At 37.3% G+C, this 15,930-nt stretch overlaps 1 protein-coding gene across 2 annotated transcripts in view; it reads right to left on the bottom strand.

Moving 5' to 3' along the window:
• PI4KA (phosphatidylinositol 4-kinase alpha) overlaps positions 1 to 15,930 on the bottom strand; it is a 61,426-nt gene that overhangs the window by 41,080 nt on the left and 4,416 nt on the right. Inside the window, exons 5-18 of one of the 2 annotated variants that reach the window (XM_082774545.1) lie at positions 15,450 to 15,522; positions 14,844 to 15,103; positions 14,059 to 14,125; positions 12,135 to 12,283; positions 11,500 to 11,565; positions 10,548 to 10,644; positions 10,063 to 10,254; positions 9,207 to 9,307; positions 8,390 to 8,519; positions 6,783 to 6,912; positions 6,009 to 6,104; positions 5,360 to 5,543; positions 4,558 to 4,661; positions 3,710 to 3,878 (exon numbers count right to left, since the gene is read on the bottom strand). In XM_082774545.1, the coding sequence (XP_082630671.1) occupies positions 3,710 to 3,878; positions 4,558 to 4,661; positions 5,360 to 5,543; positions 6,009 to 6,104; positions 6,783 to 6,912; positions 8,390 to 8,519; positions 9,207 to 9,307; positions 10,063 to 10,254; positions 10,548 to 10,644; positions 11,500 to 11,565; positions 12,135 to 12,283; positions 14,059 to 14,125; positions 14,844 to 15,103; positions 15,450 to 15,522 (1,818 nt within the window). Of the gene's footprint in view, positions 1 to 3,709; positions 3,879 to 4,557; positions 4,662 to 5,359; positions 5,544 to 6,008; positions 6,105 to 6,782; positions 6,916 to 8,389; positions 8,520 to 9,206; positions 9,308 to 10,062; positions 10,255 to 10,547; positions 10,645 to 11,499; positions 11,566 to 12,134; positions 12,284 to 14,058; positions 14,126 to 14,843; positions 15,104 to 15,449; positions 15,523 to 15,930 lie in introns of both variants that reach the window. The other variant, XM_082774544.1, reaches the window with a different exon arrangement.

Below are 15,930 nucleotides of genomic sequence, written 5' to 3'. Positions count from 1 at the left end.
GGTCTACCTTGACTTCAGCAAGGCTTTTGACACCGTCTCCCACAGCATTCTCCTCAAGAAACTGGCTGCTCTTGGCTTGGACTGGCGCACGCTTCGTTGGGTTAGAAACTGGCTGGATAGCCGGGCCCAAAGAGTCGTGGTGAATGGAGCCAAGTCCAGTTGGAGGCCAGTCACTAGTGGCGTCCCCCAGGGCTCGGTGCTGGGGCCGGTCCTCTTTAATATCTTCATCGATGATCTGGACGAGGGCATCGAGTGCACCCTCAGTAAGTTCGCAGATGACACCAAGTTAGGTGCGTGTGTCGATCTGCTTGAGGGTAGGAAAGCTCTGCAGGAGGATCTGGATAGGCTGGACCGATGGGCTGAGGTCAACTGCATGAAGTTTAACAAGGCCAAGTGCCGGGTCCTGCACCTGGGGCGCAATAACCCCAAGCAGAGCTACAGGCTGGGAGAGGAATGGTTGGAAAGCTGCCAGGCAGAGAAGGACCTGGGAGTGATGGTGGACAGTCGGCTGAATATGAGCCAGCAGTGTGCTCAGGTGGCCAAGAAGGCCAACGGCATCCTGGCTTGTATTAGGAACAGCGTGACCAGCAGGGCTAGGGAGGTGATCGTCCCCCTGTACTCAGCTCTGGTGAGGCCGCACCTCGAGTACTGTGTTCAGTTTTGGGCCCCTCGCTACAAGAAGGACATCGAGGTGCTTGAGCGGGTGCAGAGAAGGGCGACGAAGCTGGTGAGGGGCCTGGAGAACAAGTCCTACGAGGAGCGGCTGAGGGAGCTGGGCTTGTTCAGCCTGGAGAAAAGGAGGCTCAGGGGCGACCTTATCGCTCTTTTTAGGTACCTCAAGGGAGGCTGTAGCGAGGTGGGGGTTGGCCTGTTCTCCCACGTGCCTGGTGACAGGACGAGGGGGAATGGGTTTAAGTTGAGCCAGGGGAGTTTTAGGCTAGATGTTAGGAAGAACTTCTTCACTGAAAGGGTTGTGAGGCATTGGAACAGGCTGCCCAGGGAAGTGGTGGAGTCACCATCCTTGGAAGTCTTCAAAAGACGTTTAGATGTAGAGCTTAGGGATATGGTTTAGTGGAGGGCTGTTAGCGTTAGGTTGGAGGTTGGACTCGATGACCTTGAGGTCTCTTCCAACCTAGAAATTCTGTGATTCTGTGAAAACAAATATACGGAATGCCACTGAAGCATTTTAATTGCTGGCAAGCCAATTTAATTCCATATAAAAGCGGCAGAGGACATGGGAAAACTGACAACCAACAAAGAGAAAAAATGCCTTTGTTTTGGAGCACAGCATGTACAATATCTTACCAACTTCAGTTCTTCCCAAAAAATAAGTAATCTAGTCCTCAGAATTTCTTTCATAACTTTTACTCTACATTGAATAAAGAGTGTTCTAGTAAAAACTACTCTCAGTATCTTCAAAATAAAGAAACACTGCCTCCTAGCTCAAAATTCAGGCTAAATCACTGACATTTTTCCATTTGCAGACAACCTTAAGTCAGAGCAGCAGTTTGTCTCCCATAGCAATTTAAAATGATAACAGTATGACAACATCCCTGTAAAGGGAGAGGGTGGAACCTAATTTAAAAGTATCATTTTAGTGTAATATTTACAATCCGTTTCACCATTTCAGCTTGCTTATCTGTGGTAAAAGAATCTACAACAGCTGTGCAGAGATGTCTTCCAACAAACTTCATGGAAAGCAAATTCTGTACATATCTTAGTTCCTTTGTAAAAGCAGAGTTGGCATCCCTGATTAAACGCAGTCTACCTTTAAAGCAAACATTCTTTTCTGAGGGATTCACCAACAGTTCACCCATTCCATAAAGGGATAAAGAAAGAACTTAATACTATTACAGTGTAGCATGCACAGAAGGGAGGGTGGAAGAGGTCAAAAATAAAAAAAAATGTTTCAAATTTGTTATTGGTGAAATTTTATGAGCAAATATTATACTTAAGTGGAGTATGTAGATAATACTAACCTCACTTTAAATAATAATTTCCAGCTTAAGTCAGTACTATCTTTTAACACTTGAAATATATCGAGTCCATAAATAGCCATATGAATGTAAGGAACAATTATTTGAACAGAAAGACATTCGGCCCACTGTGCTTGTTTTTGAGACTCAAGTAAAAGCATCAATAAACTCAAGTGGAATTCATCTCTTCCCTGACCTTCACAGGGAAAAAAGGGGAACTAAAATGCAGGTCAATGCAACTCACAGGTGAGAAGTGTGTATTTTGAATTCCCACAGATACAAATGACCATAAATATGTTCCATTAAAACGAAGAGAATGTACATTTAGTGGCATAAGTCAGGAGCAGGTCTCAAGTAAGCCAATTAATTTGCACTTTGTCTGTAGGATATTCTCAAAAATACCAGCAGCGAATGCAACTAAATACAGAGTACTACAGTAATAGACTGCACAGACAAGTGGCATTTACTTTCAAGTGTTTATTGAAAAAACTCCATTTAAGATCTTCGAAACTAATCATAAAGCACAAATACTGCCTTGCTAGATAACAGTCAAAAGAAGAAAAGCAATCAAGACCTGCACATCTTTCTAAAGCATTGATTCCACATGATGATGTGTAATTTTTCCTTCCCTGAAAACTCATGAATCACTAGAGTTTGGATGTATAGACAGCCCATTCCTCATCTTGCAAAGATGAGAGCGCTGATACAAACAACATGTAGGAGGAAAAACAAAAAGCAAACACATAGATCTTAGATTCCTCTTACTGCTAGGACAATGTGTCTATTTCAAAAGGAAATGTTACCTGTCTGCCTTAACCAAAAGCAGACATCATAGCAGGGAACTGCTCTCAAAGCACATCTCAAAAAAAAAAAAAATAATAATAATAAAAATAAAAAAGCACTATCAAACACCATGAGATTTTTAAAGTTATGATAAGGAACAGCGTAGAATGCCAAGAAGTTACTGTATTTGAATGCTAGGGAGGAAAGATCTCATTTTCGATGAGTAGGAAGCAACCACATTTTGCTTTTCAAATGATAGGGTAGAACTCAACTGCAGAAGTCAAGGTTAGCAGCATGTTTATGAGCATATTTTAGAGTAAAGAAGAGAGGAAAGTACTGTGGGAAACGCTGAGACTGTTATATGCTTCTTAAATAGAAGAAGCGTATCAAGAATTCCAGATACTGTACTGAAATAGGAATAAAAACTAGTATGAAGTGAGGTGAAAGTCTTCAATAATAAAAAAGCAGAACTCTAACTGAATAAAGTAACTGCATAAAAACTGCTCTTGTAAAAATTCAACTAGCATTTAAATACATTTCTCTTCCAGACCTTCTCATTGACTTTTACATGTCAAATTTTTACATGTCAAAATGGCCAGTACATGTCAAATTTTACAAATTTGAATTAAAAAAAAAAAAAACCACATTCAGAAAGAACTCTATCTTAAAGCAAAGGTACATAAATGTAACCTTCTGCAAAGTATTCCTATCATACAAATTCAAAGAGACGAGTCTTGCCATTCTTAGGCAAGCTTTTTGAATAAACTTGCTCCCTAAATAAAGCACCCTTACAAGTCAGGGGAGATTTCTTTTAAGTATATAAAGTTTTTTGAAAAGCGTACAAACATTTGGTTTTGATTCAAAAAAGGATAGAGACTATGCTTAGTAATACCATGTATGTAAAAATAAAGCTGCATGCAATTAAAACCAAAAAACAGTTAATATCTTACTTTCAGAGCTGGTCCTTTTTCACTTGCTCTCTCACTAGCTCTCTTTCCTTCTAGCCCAAGCTGAACAAAGAGTTCCAGCAAATTCATCAGCAGTTCATCCACAAGGTGTTCTCCTTGAATGTTAGCAGCAATGTTAGCTAGGGCATTAATGACAGCTAAGGAACAGTGCCTGAGAAAGAAAACAAAATGATGAACAAGCAACTCCTCAACAGAAGCTTTCCTACCTTCAGTCCTTTCTTAGTAATGCTGATCAGCAATGCTTTTAGCAGGGCTGCTGACATCAGTTTTTGTTTTTTTCTTAACTCCTCTCTGAACTTTTGTTTCTATGAATACTGGTAAATCATTTTTATCAATAACTGAATTTTTACTGCAATCAATATTTAAGTAAAAAATTAGTTGTCAACTTTGCCTGTGAATGATGTTGTCATTGCCAAGAGGAAATTACTTTCCTGTATCAGATATGGATACAGACAGAAGAACAGCAAATGGCTGTGTTTCTGGAATGGGAAAGGTCTTGAGCAGAAGATTCAGAACTAGTATCAGTAGTTATTAAAGCTGGGATCACACTGGGTCAGAGTATGCAAAAACAGTGACGGGAATAGTCCTAATAATTACTCAAATACTGTATTAAAATATACCCAGTTTAGCCCAACTACCAATGAAGTCAGTGATTATCTTTATACTTCAGTCCGTGTTAAAATTATACTTCACTTACTAAGTAAAGAACAGCATTATTTACAACATCGTTTGAAACCTGCACTGAAGGAAGAGACTGAAAAATCCATCATGTAGAATAAAGAATATTCAGTATAATAGCTGTGCCCCTTAAGTGTTTGGATAAATCTTACCTGTATCCATGATCCTTATAATCCTTTGTGGCAGAGTACACAACTGAGCTTGCTTTAACGCTGATTTGCTGAAATAGATTCCACACCTCCTGGTAAATATATTGCTGTGAAAAAAAAAAAATACATGCTAAGTAGAGTTTATTGAATACTATTTCACTGAAGAATGACCCTGTCAAATAAATTGTTACGAAGTTCTTTAACTATCTACTCATACCCTGAGCTAGATTTTCAACTTCCAAAGACCATGCAGTGGAAGTGCTTTCATTAGTGCTTTCAGCTGCCTGGATTTTACAAGGTTTATTCATTTCTTTAACTATCTTTTTTTTTTCCACCCATTTTTTTCTCCAGGTTTCTGAGTTCTGGCAATTCTTAATTGCTTGCTCAGAAAAACAAGTTACATTTGGAAAAGGAAGAGTCAATGTTTGCATTATTCAAGTCAACTTCTACTTTTAAATATATGGACCTAGAAGACTTCTAAGCTGAATACTGATACAAAAAAAAAAAACAAAAAACAAAAAAAAAGGATTATGTGCATCTTTTGGGCATACAGACCAGGTTTAGGAACTATTTAACTTTTGAAAACATGGAGTTGGTTTCCTAAACTTTTATTATTTTCTGTGGGGACTAATCTTCTTTACGGGGGACAGCATTCTACACATTATTAATTAGCTTTTATTTTCTGATGTCACTGAGACAAGATTGTATGAGCGTGAACAAGAAAGATATGCAAATACAGACTTCCTTTTTAACTAAAGGGAAAAAAGTCATGAATTGGAAAACTCTTGGACAGTTGTTTCCTTACATTTCCAGTGATGACCAAGCAGCCCAGCTGGTCAATGATGAGTACATCAAGATTAGAAGGTGGCTGGCAGAACTTCTGCTGTAAGATCTGTAGGATGGGTTCCATCATTTTAGGGGTGTCCCTCAGTGCCACTGCAATGTGCCCTAGAGCACGAATTGTATGGTCAGGAATCAAATGAGCTTCCCTGTTAAAAACAAACAAAAAACCCAAGGCAACACATTTAACTGTACAGCAGTTAACAAGACCTCAAAGTACAGTACATTTCATGTAAGAAACAATTCATGAACTAAATTTAAGCATCACTGAACTTTACTATTACCCCTCTACGCACCCATCTACTTAGCATTAGAGAGGTACATGCATAGGCAAAAAGAAAAAAGCAAAACAAAATAGAAACCAGAACCCACAAGCGCACTGCCTAAGAAACTCACACTAACCTGCATGCAAACTGCTCTGTAAACAACAGTGGAAAGAAATATATGTGATCTGCAAAATATTAAGACACAACAGTCTGGCCAGCTACTGTAGGACTTCCCCTCACTGATCTCAGTGATATTTAATTCTGAAATAATGCTGTCAGTAATTAAGTTTTAGAATAAGCTTCATGTCCAGAGTGAAGGAAAACGAGTTTTCACAATCAACAACTTACTTATCACTCTCCTGTGAGATGTACAGACGGTTAGACAAACTGGCAAGAAAGGCCTCAACAATCACTGAATCTATCGTCAAGCCAGCTTTCAAGCACCTGGAATAACAATGAACAGAGAACATGCTAAAACAGCCAAAGGAAAAAAACAACACAATAAAATCACATCAATTAAACACTTCGCATTGTACAACTGTAAATGCACACCAAGTATAAGGAAAAAGAATTTACACTGAAGTCTAAGAACCAATTGCCTAGAACATCACAGATGTATTTAAAAAGATCACTGAAGTTTCTACTGCTGCTTCTTCCAGCAACAGTAAAGATGCAGTAAGTAGTAAATAGTAAAATATGTAGTAAATAGTAAATACGCAGTAAGTCAAGTTTAGAATCCATTCCTTTAGCAGCCTTAACTCCTTGCCTCTAGTCACCAACTATTTGTCTTCCCTATAGCTCTGTGCAGCTGTCTAGAAGGGAAGAATAATCATTACAAAAAAAAAACAAAACCTGCTGTGTACCAAAATGTGACTAGCATGAATTGCCTTTGTGGGAAGCAAAACAATTAAACAAAACAATTTAACTAAATGAGTATTTTAAGACTAGGACATAAAACCAAGGGATCATCTGAAGAAAAACAAGGTCACGAAATGAAAAGGGCAAAAAGCCTTTATAACACAGAGCAGCACCTTCTAAATGGTCACAACACTTTTCTGCTAGAGAAACAGAACATATATTCCAAAATGGTGCAAGCCTCCTCTGTTACCACACACCTCTTACCTGCAGATATTGTCTATGGCAATGTCCCGGAGCTGTTCATACATGGATGGTTGACTTTTCTTGCCAGGCATTACGTTTAGAGTGGACTCTGAATGCTCATTGGTTACACTAATCTTGATGTCATTACCACCTACTAAGAATACAGAGTACAGAAATTAGCACCTTCAAAAGGTTCCCCCCCCCACACAAGTTGAGAGTACACAGGCAGAGCTATATCTGGCAAATGCAAAAGAGGATACTTTACAGTTGAGCTGAAGAACTTTGAAATTGCTTATGTTGTCAGTACTTTTGTGAGGTAACACTTAATACAATAATTCCTAAATTTAGTCACCTCCGGTTTTCATTTTTATCTATTCTGCCTTAGCATTATGATATTGTTTTTGCATTAGGAAGTGATTTACATGGAACACTTTCTTTTGGGAAATCACAGCTCAATAATAAAATTCAAAAACAATAACAAAAGAATCACTGGGTGCCACCAAAACAGTCAGAGGGCTGAAGAACTCTGTTTTAAAATTTGAGCCATAACTATAATAGAGATTGAATAGTTTAAAATTATGAAGCCTCTCCTAAACACACTGAATCTGCATATCCTATCTACTCATTTTCTTTCATTCATATTGCACAGAGAATTCTGCTCTATGTTGGTCATCATTAACAAAATTTTCTTGCAGAATTTTAATGCCACCCTTCTGTCTTTGCTGTCCTGAGCAAGAAGATTCTACAAGGCTGTCAAGTCAGGAAAACCAACATTTTCCATGGCAAACTGCAGTCACAAAATAAAAACGGAACAGTATATTGATAGCCACTTTTTCCAAGATTAACTTTGGACAGAAAGCAAGCCTTAAAAGGCTTGCATTTTTAAAGATTACGAAGTTGATTCATAACACTTGCTCACCCCATTGTGCATGTAAGCACACCCTTCTACACACAGATGCTGACCCACTAAGAGTGGCCAAAAGGTACCAAAGTGCAGCCACCCATTTCCTCACCCACTTCAGATTTGCCTTATAAAGCAAAGAAACCGAAAAAGCAAACTTTTTCATCCACTCTGTGCTGGTATCATGCTAACACAGGTCTAATATTCAACCTGCAAACTGAAAGTAACCATTCTCTGCTTAGCAACACATGCTGCACCGTCTACACAATGGGATACTATTTCAACTCCCTGCTGGAAAAAGCACATGCTTTTCTGGAACTAGAAAAGCATATGTTAGTTCTACTTAAAGCTAAATAAGCTGACATTGCCAGTAAGTTTGTCGTAAGACACACATAATACAACCTTTGATAATGCAGCATCACACCACAATTGCTGGTGATCTCGCTTAGTCTTATCTCAAGCACTTTTCTCCTATCGCAGTTTCAGCATACAAGCACAGCAATGTTGCTCCTAGAATGAAACATAGCTCTACGTACACTGCTAGCACACAGATATACTTCTACCTTGATTTGCATTATTCCTCCTCTCCACTCTAAAAATCAAATTCATCTCCATTCTTCCCCTACAGATCCATCATCACAGAACATCTAAAAGCATCAAAAAGCCACAAAAGTTGTGAAATGATCACTATCATATCCTTTGGAACACGACACCACCCCCCAGTTACCTGTGTGATACTGGCTATGATACTTGTAAAGCTTCACAAGCACTGGGGAAGGTATCACAAGGAAGTCTCTCAAAGATGGATTGACAGAATGAACCACAACAGGGAACCTCTCACATAAACGACCTAGACCCTAAAAGCAAAACAGGAAAAAAAAATCATTATGTAGCATATATCATTTGAAATAAAAACTGTGCTGCTATATTCAACTGTAAGCTTTGCACCAAAAACAAAGATAGTCCTGAGGGATTCAATATTTAGTATAAGACTGAAGACATTTAAGCCTCTAATTCTTTTAGATTATCCTAGCATTTGGCATGCTACTCAAGCCTTGCTGTTTTCTTCACAGTTAATTTCACAGGAAATATATGAAATGAATTTCAGTCTAAAAATAAAGTTACTGGACAAGTTCCAATGTGTACAGAATCTTGATAACTTACTATCCTAATTTCACAAAGTACCACATCTGTAAGACTGCGTCCAACAAGACGATGAAAATTAGAAGAACTAAGTTTTAGTCTTCAATGCCAGTGATCTGCCAGTCCCAGCTTAGCTGTTTATGTAATAGGCTATAAAACTAAATATTTCAGAAATTAAATACAGGTTAAAAACATTCATCAATATAATTCAAGAACAAGCTGAGCTAAGTACATTTTGATAGCATTACTCTTATGCAGATCTACTTTCAAGACCAAATCTCTAAAATCTAAATGAAGAACACATTGATGGAAAGTAATACAAACAGGAGATATAAAATGCTCTTCCAGCAACCTGCAACTCCCTCCCCGATATAGTCATGTCAAATATAGTAAAGACAGACCTGCAAACAGCAAATTAGCAATGGCAAATGAGCAATGATGACTTTGCTGGAAGTTTTTGACTGCAGCTTCTCTGATAACTTGATGCACAGATTTTCTGCACCTTAATACCGAAAACACAACAACAACAAAAAAGTAAGCTTGTCAGATTTATTACGCCACACACAGCTCAATGTCATTGGAATGCCTAAAGCATTAAGAAAAATTATCAGCTTCACTCCCTTTGTACTACAATTCCTCAAAGAGATTTAGTACTTTTTCTAAAAAAGAAAAAGGTTATGCTAGTGTTAACATAAAATCTTAGCATCTGCACTATGCCCTGTCAAACACTATGATGGAAAGAATGGCAGTACTTAAAGTTGATTTTGAGGGTACTTCACATCTGACAGAGAGGAATTTTTGCAAGGGTCAAAGGAAAAAAATGCTACATGTACTCAGAAGATGTTTAAGAGTAACACAGAAAGAAAATGGAGAAAAAGTGAGGAAAGAGTTTACCGATACTGATAGCAATGAAGAAAAACATTTCCTTTAATGAATCACTAAGAAACTTTTAAGACATGAAAAGCAGTAATTGAAAACATAAAACAAACTAGAAAATAAAGAGCAAAACTCAGCAATTGTACTGTCCCTTCTAAATGAGCCAATAGGAAGTTTCTGATTTCATTTCTATAAAGAGATGTCTACCTGGCCAACTTATTTTCATTAACTTCTTGGATGAAGTTTAAGTTGTGTATTCTAATAACTAAAAGTATTCAACTAAAATTTATTTATATTTCTCTGAGGTTTCAAACAGCTTGTAAGTATTCCTACGAGTTAAATATAAATCAGACATTCCAGAGACAGAAAAGCATTTTTCACCTTGCTCATCTTTCACAGCCCACACCATGAGATCCACACAGGCAGCATTAGCCTGACAACGCAGTTTTAGAGGACTCAGCTCATTGTGCAGTCGGTCAACATCATGAAGGATTTTCTGAAGTTCTGATTGACTGGTATTGAATTGTTCAAGCACAAAATCATGGATTTCCTTCACAAATGAAGTGGGAAGATCTAAAGAAATAACAAGAAATAGCATTGTAATAGAAGAAAGGGAGATAGTGTATCAGAACGAAAGCACATGTGAAATTAATTGCCATGTCATGAATAATTTCATGAAATTTATGCCCTACCTAAAAAGATAAATATTGTAGCAAAGTTCACCCGCTATCAGACAATTAAAACGCCGTCTGTAAATCATTCCAGTGGTGTCATAAGAATTTTTTTCTCTATTTCCATTGCACCTTTACATGGAAACATCTCAAAATACATCAGAAATTACATGGCAAAATAAATAAATACTATACCTTTCATATAGTATAATGTGTCTCTCAGCATTTTAAACTGCGCAAGATAAAGAGGATCACTGAATGTTTTATAATAGAGATCTGTATTAGCACCTGTCTGCAAGAGAAAACAAACAACCATCCAGATTAAAGTGCAATATTTTCCATAACATGGATAAATAAATCTTCTCATTCAAGTCACAATTGTTTTACCCCACAATGTAAACAGAAAGACAAGTACAAGCACTTTAACAACTTTACAACCACCATTAAATACAATTCAGTCAGTCTTTTGATTTGAAAAGCTCATACATGTTCTCAGTATTCTAATAATAATACATAAAAAAAAAATTGATCATTTTACTGAGACAGCAAAGGAGTAACTGAAGCTGTCTCCACTTAAGCCTGCATTTCAAATATGGCAGAACTTGAAAGATGGCTGGAGAGAACAGCACTTGTACTCCCACACAACTGAACTCCTTTTATGACAGCTTTACACCTCCAACAAAATGGAACTAACTCCATAATATGTGGTACAGGAACACGTATGTCACCTCTAAAACTGAAGGTCCAAGAATTGTAATGCTATGACATTTCTTGAAATGATACCTACAAGAGCAGCAGTGATTTCCAAGCCAGAAAAAGGAGAGAAAAGACAAAACAAACACACACCATATTTTAACTACATGAAAAAAGACAATAGCATAATGAAATAAGCAACAATTCTACATTCTGAGCCTACAGCAAACCAGTTTGGGCAACCAATGCTGTAATTTAGTAGGGCAACAGAGCTCAGTTAGCTGAATAATTAAAAGAAAATAATGATTTCCTTTTTTGTTAGTGAAAAATATTCTCTCCTCATTTTAACACAGCCCAAGGCTAGCTTCAAAAAACTGAAAGAAAGCCAATTAGCTAATTTAAAAGTATTAAGACAAAACATTCAAGTCAAGAGAAAGAGATTTTAAGAACGTACCTCTGCAACTTCAGCTACAACTGCATCTAAAGTCTTTAGCAGAGAATCCCCAACAATCTGTTTTACCTACAGAGGGGAAAAAAGAAAAAAGGACATTTTATATTCATGACTCTAGATAGAAAGATGATACCATTTTGCATGTGCAAAGACAACGCCCATCACTTCTGCAAAGCATCCAATGAAATTAATGCTACAAGAATTTTTAGTTGCAACAAGATTTAATATTTTTCAGCCTCTGTGCAATATTCCAAAATAGCTGGTGCATGAAGCAGCCAGGGCCAGTAGCCTCTACCACTCAGCATGAATTCACAGCAACAACACTCTTCTGGAAGAGGGTCTTATTCGCACAGCAAAAAACAATCTACTTCAGCAACTGTCAGTACACAAGTACCACATGGTCTGAGACACACCAAAAGAAAGAATCTGACAAAGTTATTTGATATTCCAACTTCACATCTCAACTTTGCATTTCAGGAATACTATTGAAACGCGATGTTAAATGCCATAAAAATAACATTACAAAAAGCTCGAACGATAAGCACAATCTTTTTGTTTGCACTTCTAAAAGGTTAAATAAACTGCATCTTTCTCTAGTATGGAAATTGCTGCAACCTTCATAGTAATCTATCACTTACCATGTTCAAAAGCTGGCGAAGCATTTCCAGTGGGATGTTAAACTCTTTATTGTTAATGCCATTAAAGAGAGGAGAAACTGAAAAGCTGGAGCTGATCGTAGTGAAGTAATAATCAGGATCCAGTGCACTCCCATCAGGAAGATATGAACCTGATCAAAAAAATAAAGAAGTATGAGAAAAAAAATTTGGGGAGAGAAAGGATACATAGATTTTGTTTAATGGCAATGTTTAATCATCAGTAAAGAGTTATTTCTAACATGGGCGCAGTCTTTAACTGACAAGTTATCAAGAGGCTCAATTCAGCTAATCTACTGGCAAATCAAGACAAAACTACAATGAAAAACATATTTGTTCATCAAATAGCAACAATCCTGTGTGAGGAATTGATTTTAGCCTGTGTTCATGTCACAGGCACTGCTGACAACAACTCTTACCATACTACTGATGTCCCTTTACCTGAAATTATTTCTGTAAATGCCATTTTAGTATTGAGCAGAGATACAAAAAACAGGCTCTCTCGTGAGATTTTTCCTTATCTTAGAGTGAATGAACATGGAGCATAGCTTTAATTTTAGAAGAGCCAGTTCATTATTGCAGTTTGAAGATAAAGACAAAATATTTTTTTCAGATTCAAATATTACACAAATAGCTTGCAAATCGTACTGCTTTGGGTACTGCTTGCAGTTTAGAACTTACAACTTTGCCTTTTTAAAGTACTTAGCTGCCTGTGCTGAAGTAATGTTCTTGCAACTAATAGTCTTTCAAGCAGCACTGTTTACTAACAACAATAAAAAAGTCTTTTTTATTTCCCCAAAACACTTAGCCAGAAAAACAAACAAGACCATTAGCCTTATTTTCTAAATATGATGATTATCACAGACTATACTACAAAGAAAAATATAAAGGCTTGCCTCCAGGCTTTAATTATGCTTTGCATTTTGCTATTGTCTCTTTAACCTGATGGGTTTTTTTTGTTTGGTTGTTTTTTAACACTCAAAACTTCAAGAACCTAAAACTGAAGATGTGTATAGGTTGGTTCAACAGAGTAGACAGAGGATAACTTATTTTTCTTACTTATCCACTTATGATGAATTACCCTGCATCCCATGATACGAGGAAGGAAGACAGATTCCTCTACAAACAGTAACATGAAGAAGACAGAAAATGTAGTGTGGGAGAAATCATCTTAAACCAGGGTTTCAGAGACAGAATGAACACAGAAAACAAGAATGTCCAAACCATTAAAGACTTCAGAGGTCCAGACAAAACCAAAGACGCCTCAGATGCAGAATCAGTTTGCCACTGAACTTGTGCAAATATGGTTTATTTTCAAGCACTGCTTCTACATGTCACAGCACAAAAACTCAAAGCTGGAGCTGTACCAAAACCCAGTGGTTAAGAGACAACTTCTGTGTCTCCTTTAATATTTTTTACTTCAGCAAATTACTAGGTCCTTAAACAGTGACCCACACCAAATTTACTTCAAATGGAGCTGTTGTTTTAGAATCCTAGAATTTTGAGACCTTTGTGGTACATTCTAGACACTAGTCCATCAATTTCCTTGTTTTGTGAAGAATGGCATTAACACTTGATTCTGAAAGTTACTCAGTCTAATCTGCCCAAGTATTTTTGGCTTAGTCGAATTAAGCTCTTCAGTACGAGGCACTGCCTAGCACGAGGAAATCATGTCTCTCAGAAGCCTGCCAGAAACAACTGACCCCGGAGATCAGTAGTATTAATGACGACTACTTCCTGCCGTCTTCACACTGCACTTTTTCAGAAATCTAGCAGGCATGTGCCTTAGAATTACTGTAAGAATCCGAGAATGTAGAGAAAGAGGTCAAAAGGATTTTGGTTCTCAATTTTCTGTAAAGAGAAATAAAAATAAAGGAATCACACATTATTCATTTGCAAAATAATTTACCTTCAAAGTAATGAATTGCAGATCCTCCAGGAGAGCTGGGTGGGGGAATTCCACGTTCAGGACTAACCTGAAACATCACACACTTTTTAAAACCATACTTTTAAAAACTATGGAGAAATACTCATCAGTGTGTTCACACGCTTTATAGTGAAACACAGCTTCAGGTGAAACTACCAGAACAATGTATTGACAGGCCTAACAGCTCAATTACAACCAAAAAATGGGAAGTTAAAAAAGGCTAGTTCAGTAGTTTTGATTAAAGGAAACAGATCAGAATGACAACTCCTGTACTGCACATAACTATGCTAATAACAATCCATGGTTTCCAAACAGGCACCTGAACCCATTTTCTCCCTATGATAATGAATATGCACAGCTGCCAGTAAAGCCAGCAGGAGCTTCTATAATCTCAGCACTTCTGAAAACTCTAGCCATCAACTGACAGTTTCCCAAATTTTCTAATAAACATTACATATATATATATATATATTTTTTTTTTTTTAACATGAAACATAATATAAAATCAGGAATAGAATTGGGCATCCATTTATAATCCAGATTTATTGCTACAGTAATTAGTTTAACTGTCACTAATTATTTTGTAGCTTAGAAGCTACAAAAATCATTCTGAAAGTCAGCCATAGAACCAAAATAAAGATTTCTGAACGTGGTCAAATAACATGTTAAGAGACAGTCTATGTACCCAGGCTTAAGGCTGCCTTAATCACATCAAGACCACAATGCCATTGTAGCACCAATTCCACCACATGGCAAGTCATACAGACCTGTGAGATGCTAGATACACTGCTAGCTTTTCTCTTTAGTGTTCCTTCTTGGCAAACAGTGAGCAGAGAACTGGGAAGAATGGATCTGAAATCATTAAAGGATCGCCGGCGAATTCCTTCAAGCTCTTCTGGAACTCTCAGGGAATGTGGGGGAATTTTTGGGAAAAGCTTTGAAAGGAGAGCCTCCTCTGAATTGCTGTAGCGACCAAAGGCTCGAGAAATTCCGATGAGGGAGGGCACTGCATACTTGCATAAATATTCTGGAGAGGGAAAAGAAACAAAAACAAAAGATATAAGAATATATTAACAGTAACATAGCAAAACTGAGGAGAGGTAGTTCTACCAGTTCACAAAACTGCTTCAGCCTAAAGTGCTTTACAAAGATTTGTTCAAAAGCAGAGGAAAAATTAGAAAGTTATCTTAAATTAATATACATCTCTAGCTTCTGTATTTCATTTACAGCAACAGAGTAAATACATGCTAAGAGAAAAGCTAATGAGAAAAGCTTCTCATTTCTCAGGAGCAATCCTAATAGTTTGAAAATACAAGAATTTCAGAGGACAAGTTCAGATACAGTAACAATATAAAGAGTTATTTTAAAAGTACCTTTATCATGCATCTGTGGGGTCTGGCACATTCCCAACAGGAACTGCATTACTTGTAGAATTGCATCCAAAATCTAAAGTAATCATGACAGACGTACAAAAACAGATGTTGGTAAAGAGGTTTTATCATCATATATGAGATCACTACAACACATATGACACTTACTTACGAATGTGAGCATCTCTGTAAACAAGATGTTTTTAATGCTGTGTGACTACAAAAGTATATTGGTCTCATTCAGCTTACAGAGCTTCCTTTGTAAAGCCTTCAGCCAACTGGTGTGTACAACAGAATAAAATTGCAGAAGCCCTGATCTTAGTACCAAGCTTGAATTCTAGAACTCTGGACTCAGTGATTGTCATACTTTGACATCCAGAAGCAAAAACAGATTTAAGAATTTCTTCTGCGTACCTGACTTCATTAATTGAAGCAAAGTAACGCAGCAGTATACATGTCAAAGCAACCAATCCCTTGGCAAGGA

This window comes from Aythya marila (genome assembly GCF_965140915.1).
Source record: "Aythya marila genome assembly, chromosome: 17".
NCBI classification, from domain to species: Eukaryota; Metazoa; Chordata; class Aves; order Anseriformes; family Anatidae; genus Aythya; species Aythya marila.
This window is presented reverse-complemented; position numbering and strand designations above follow the sequence as displayed.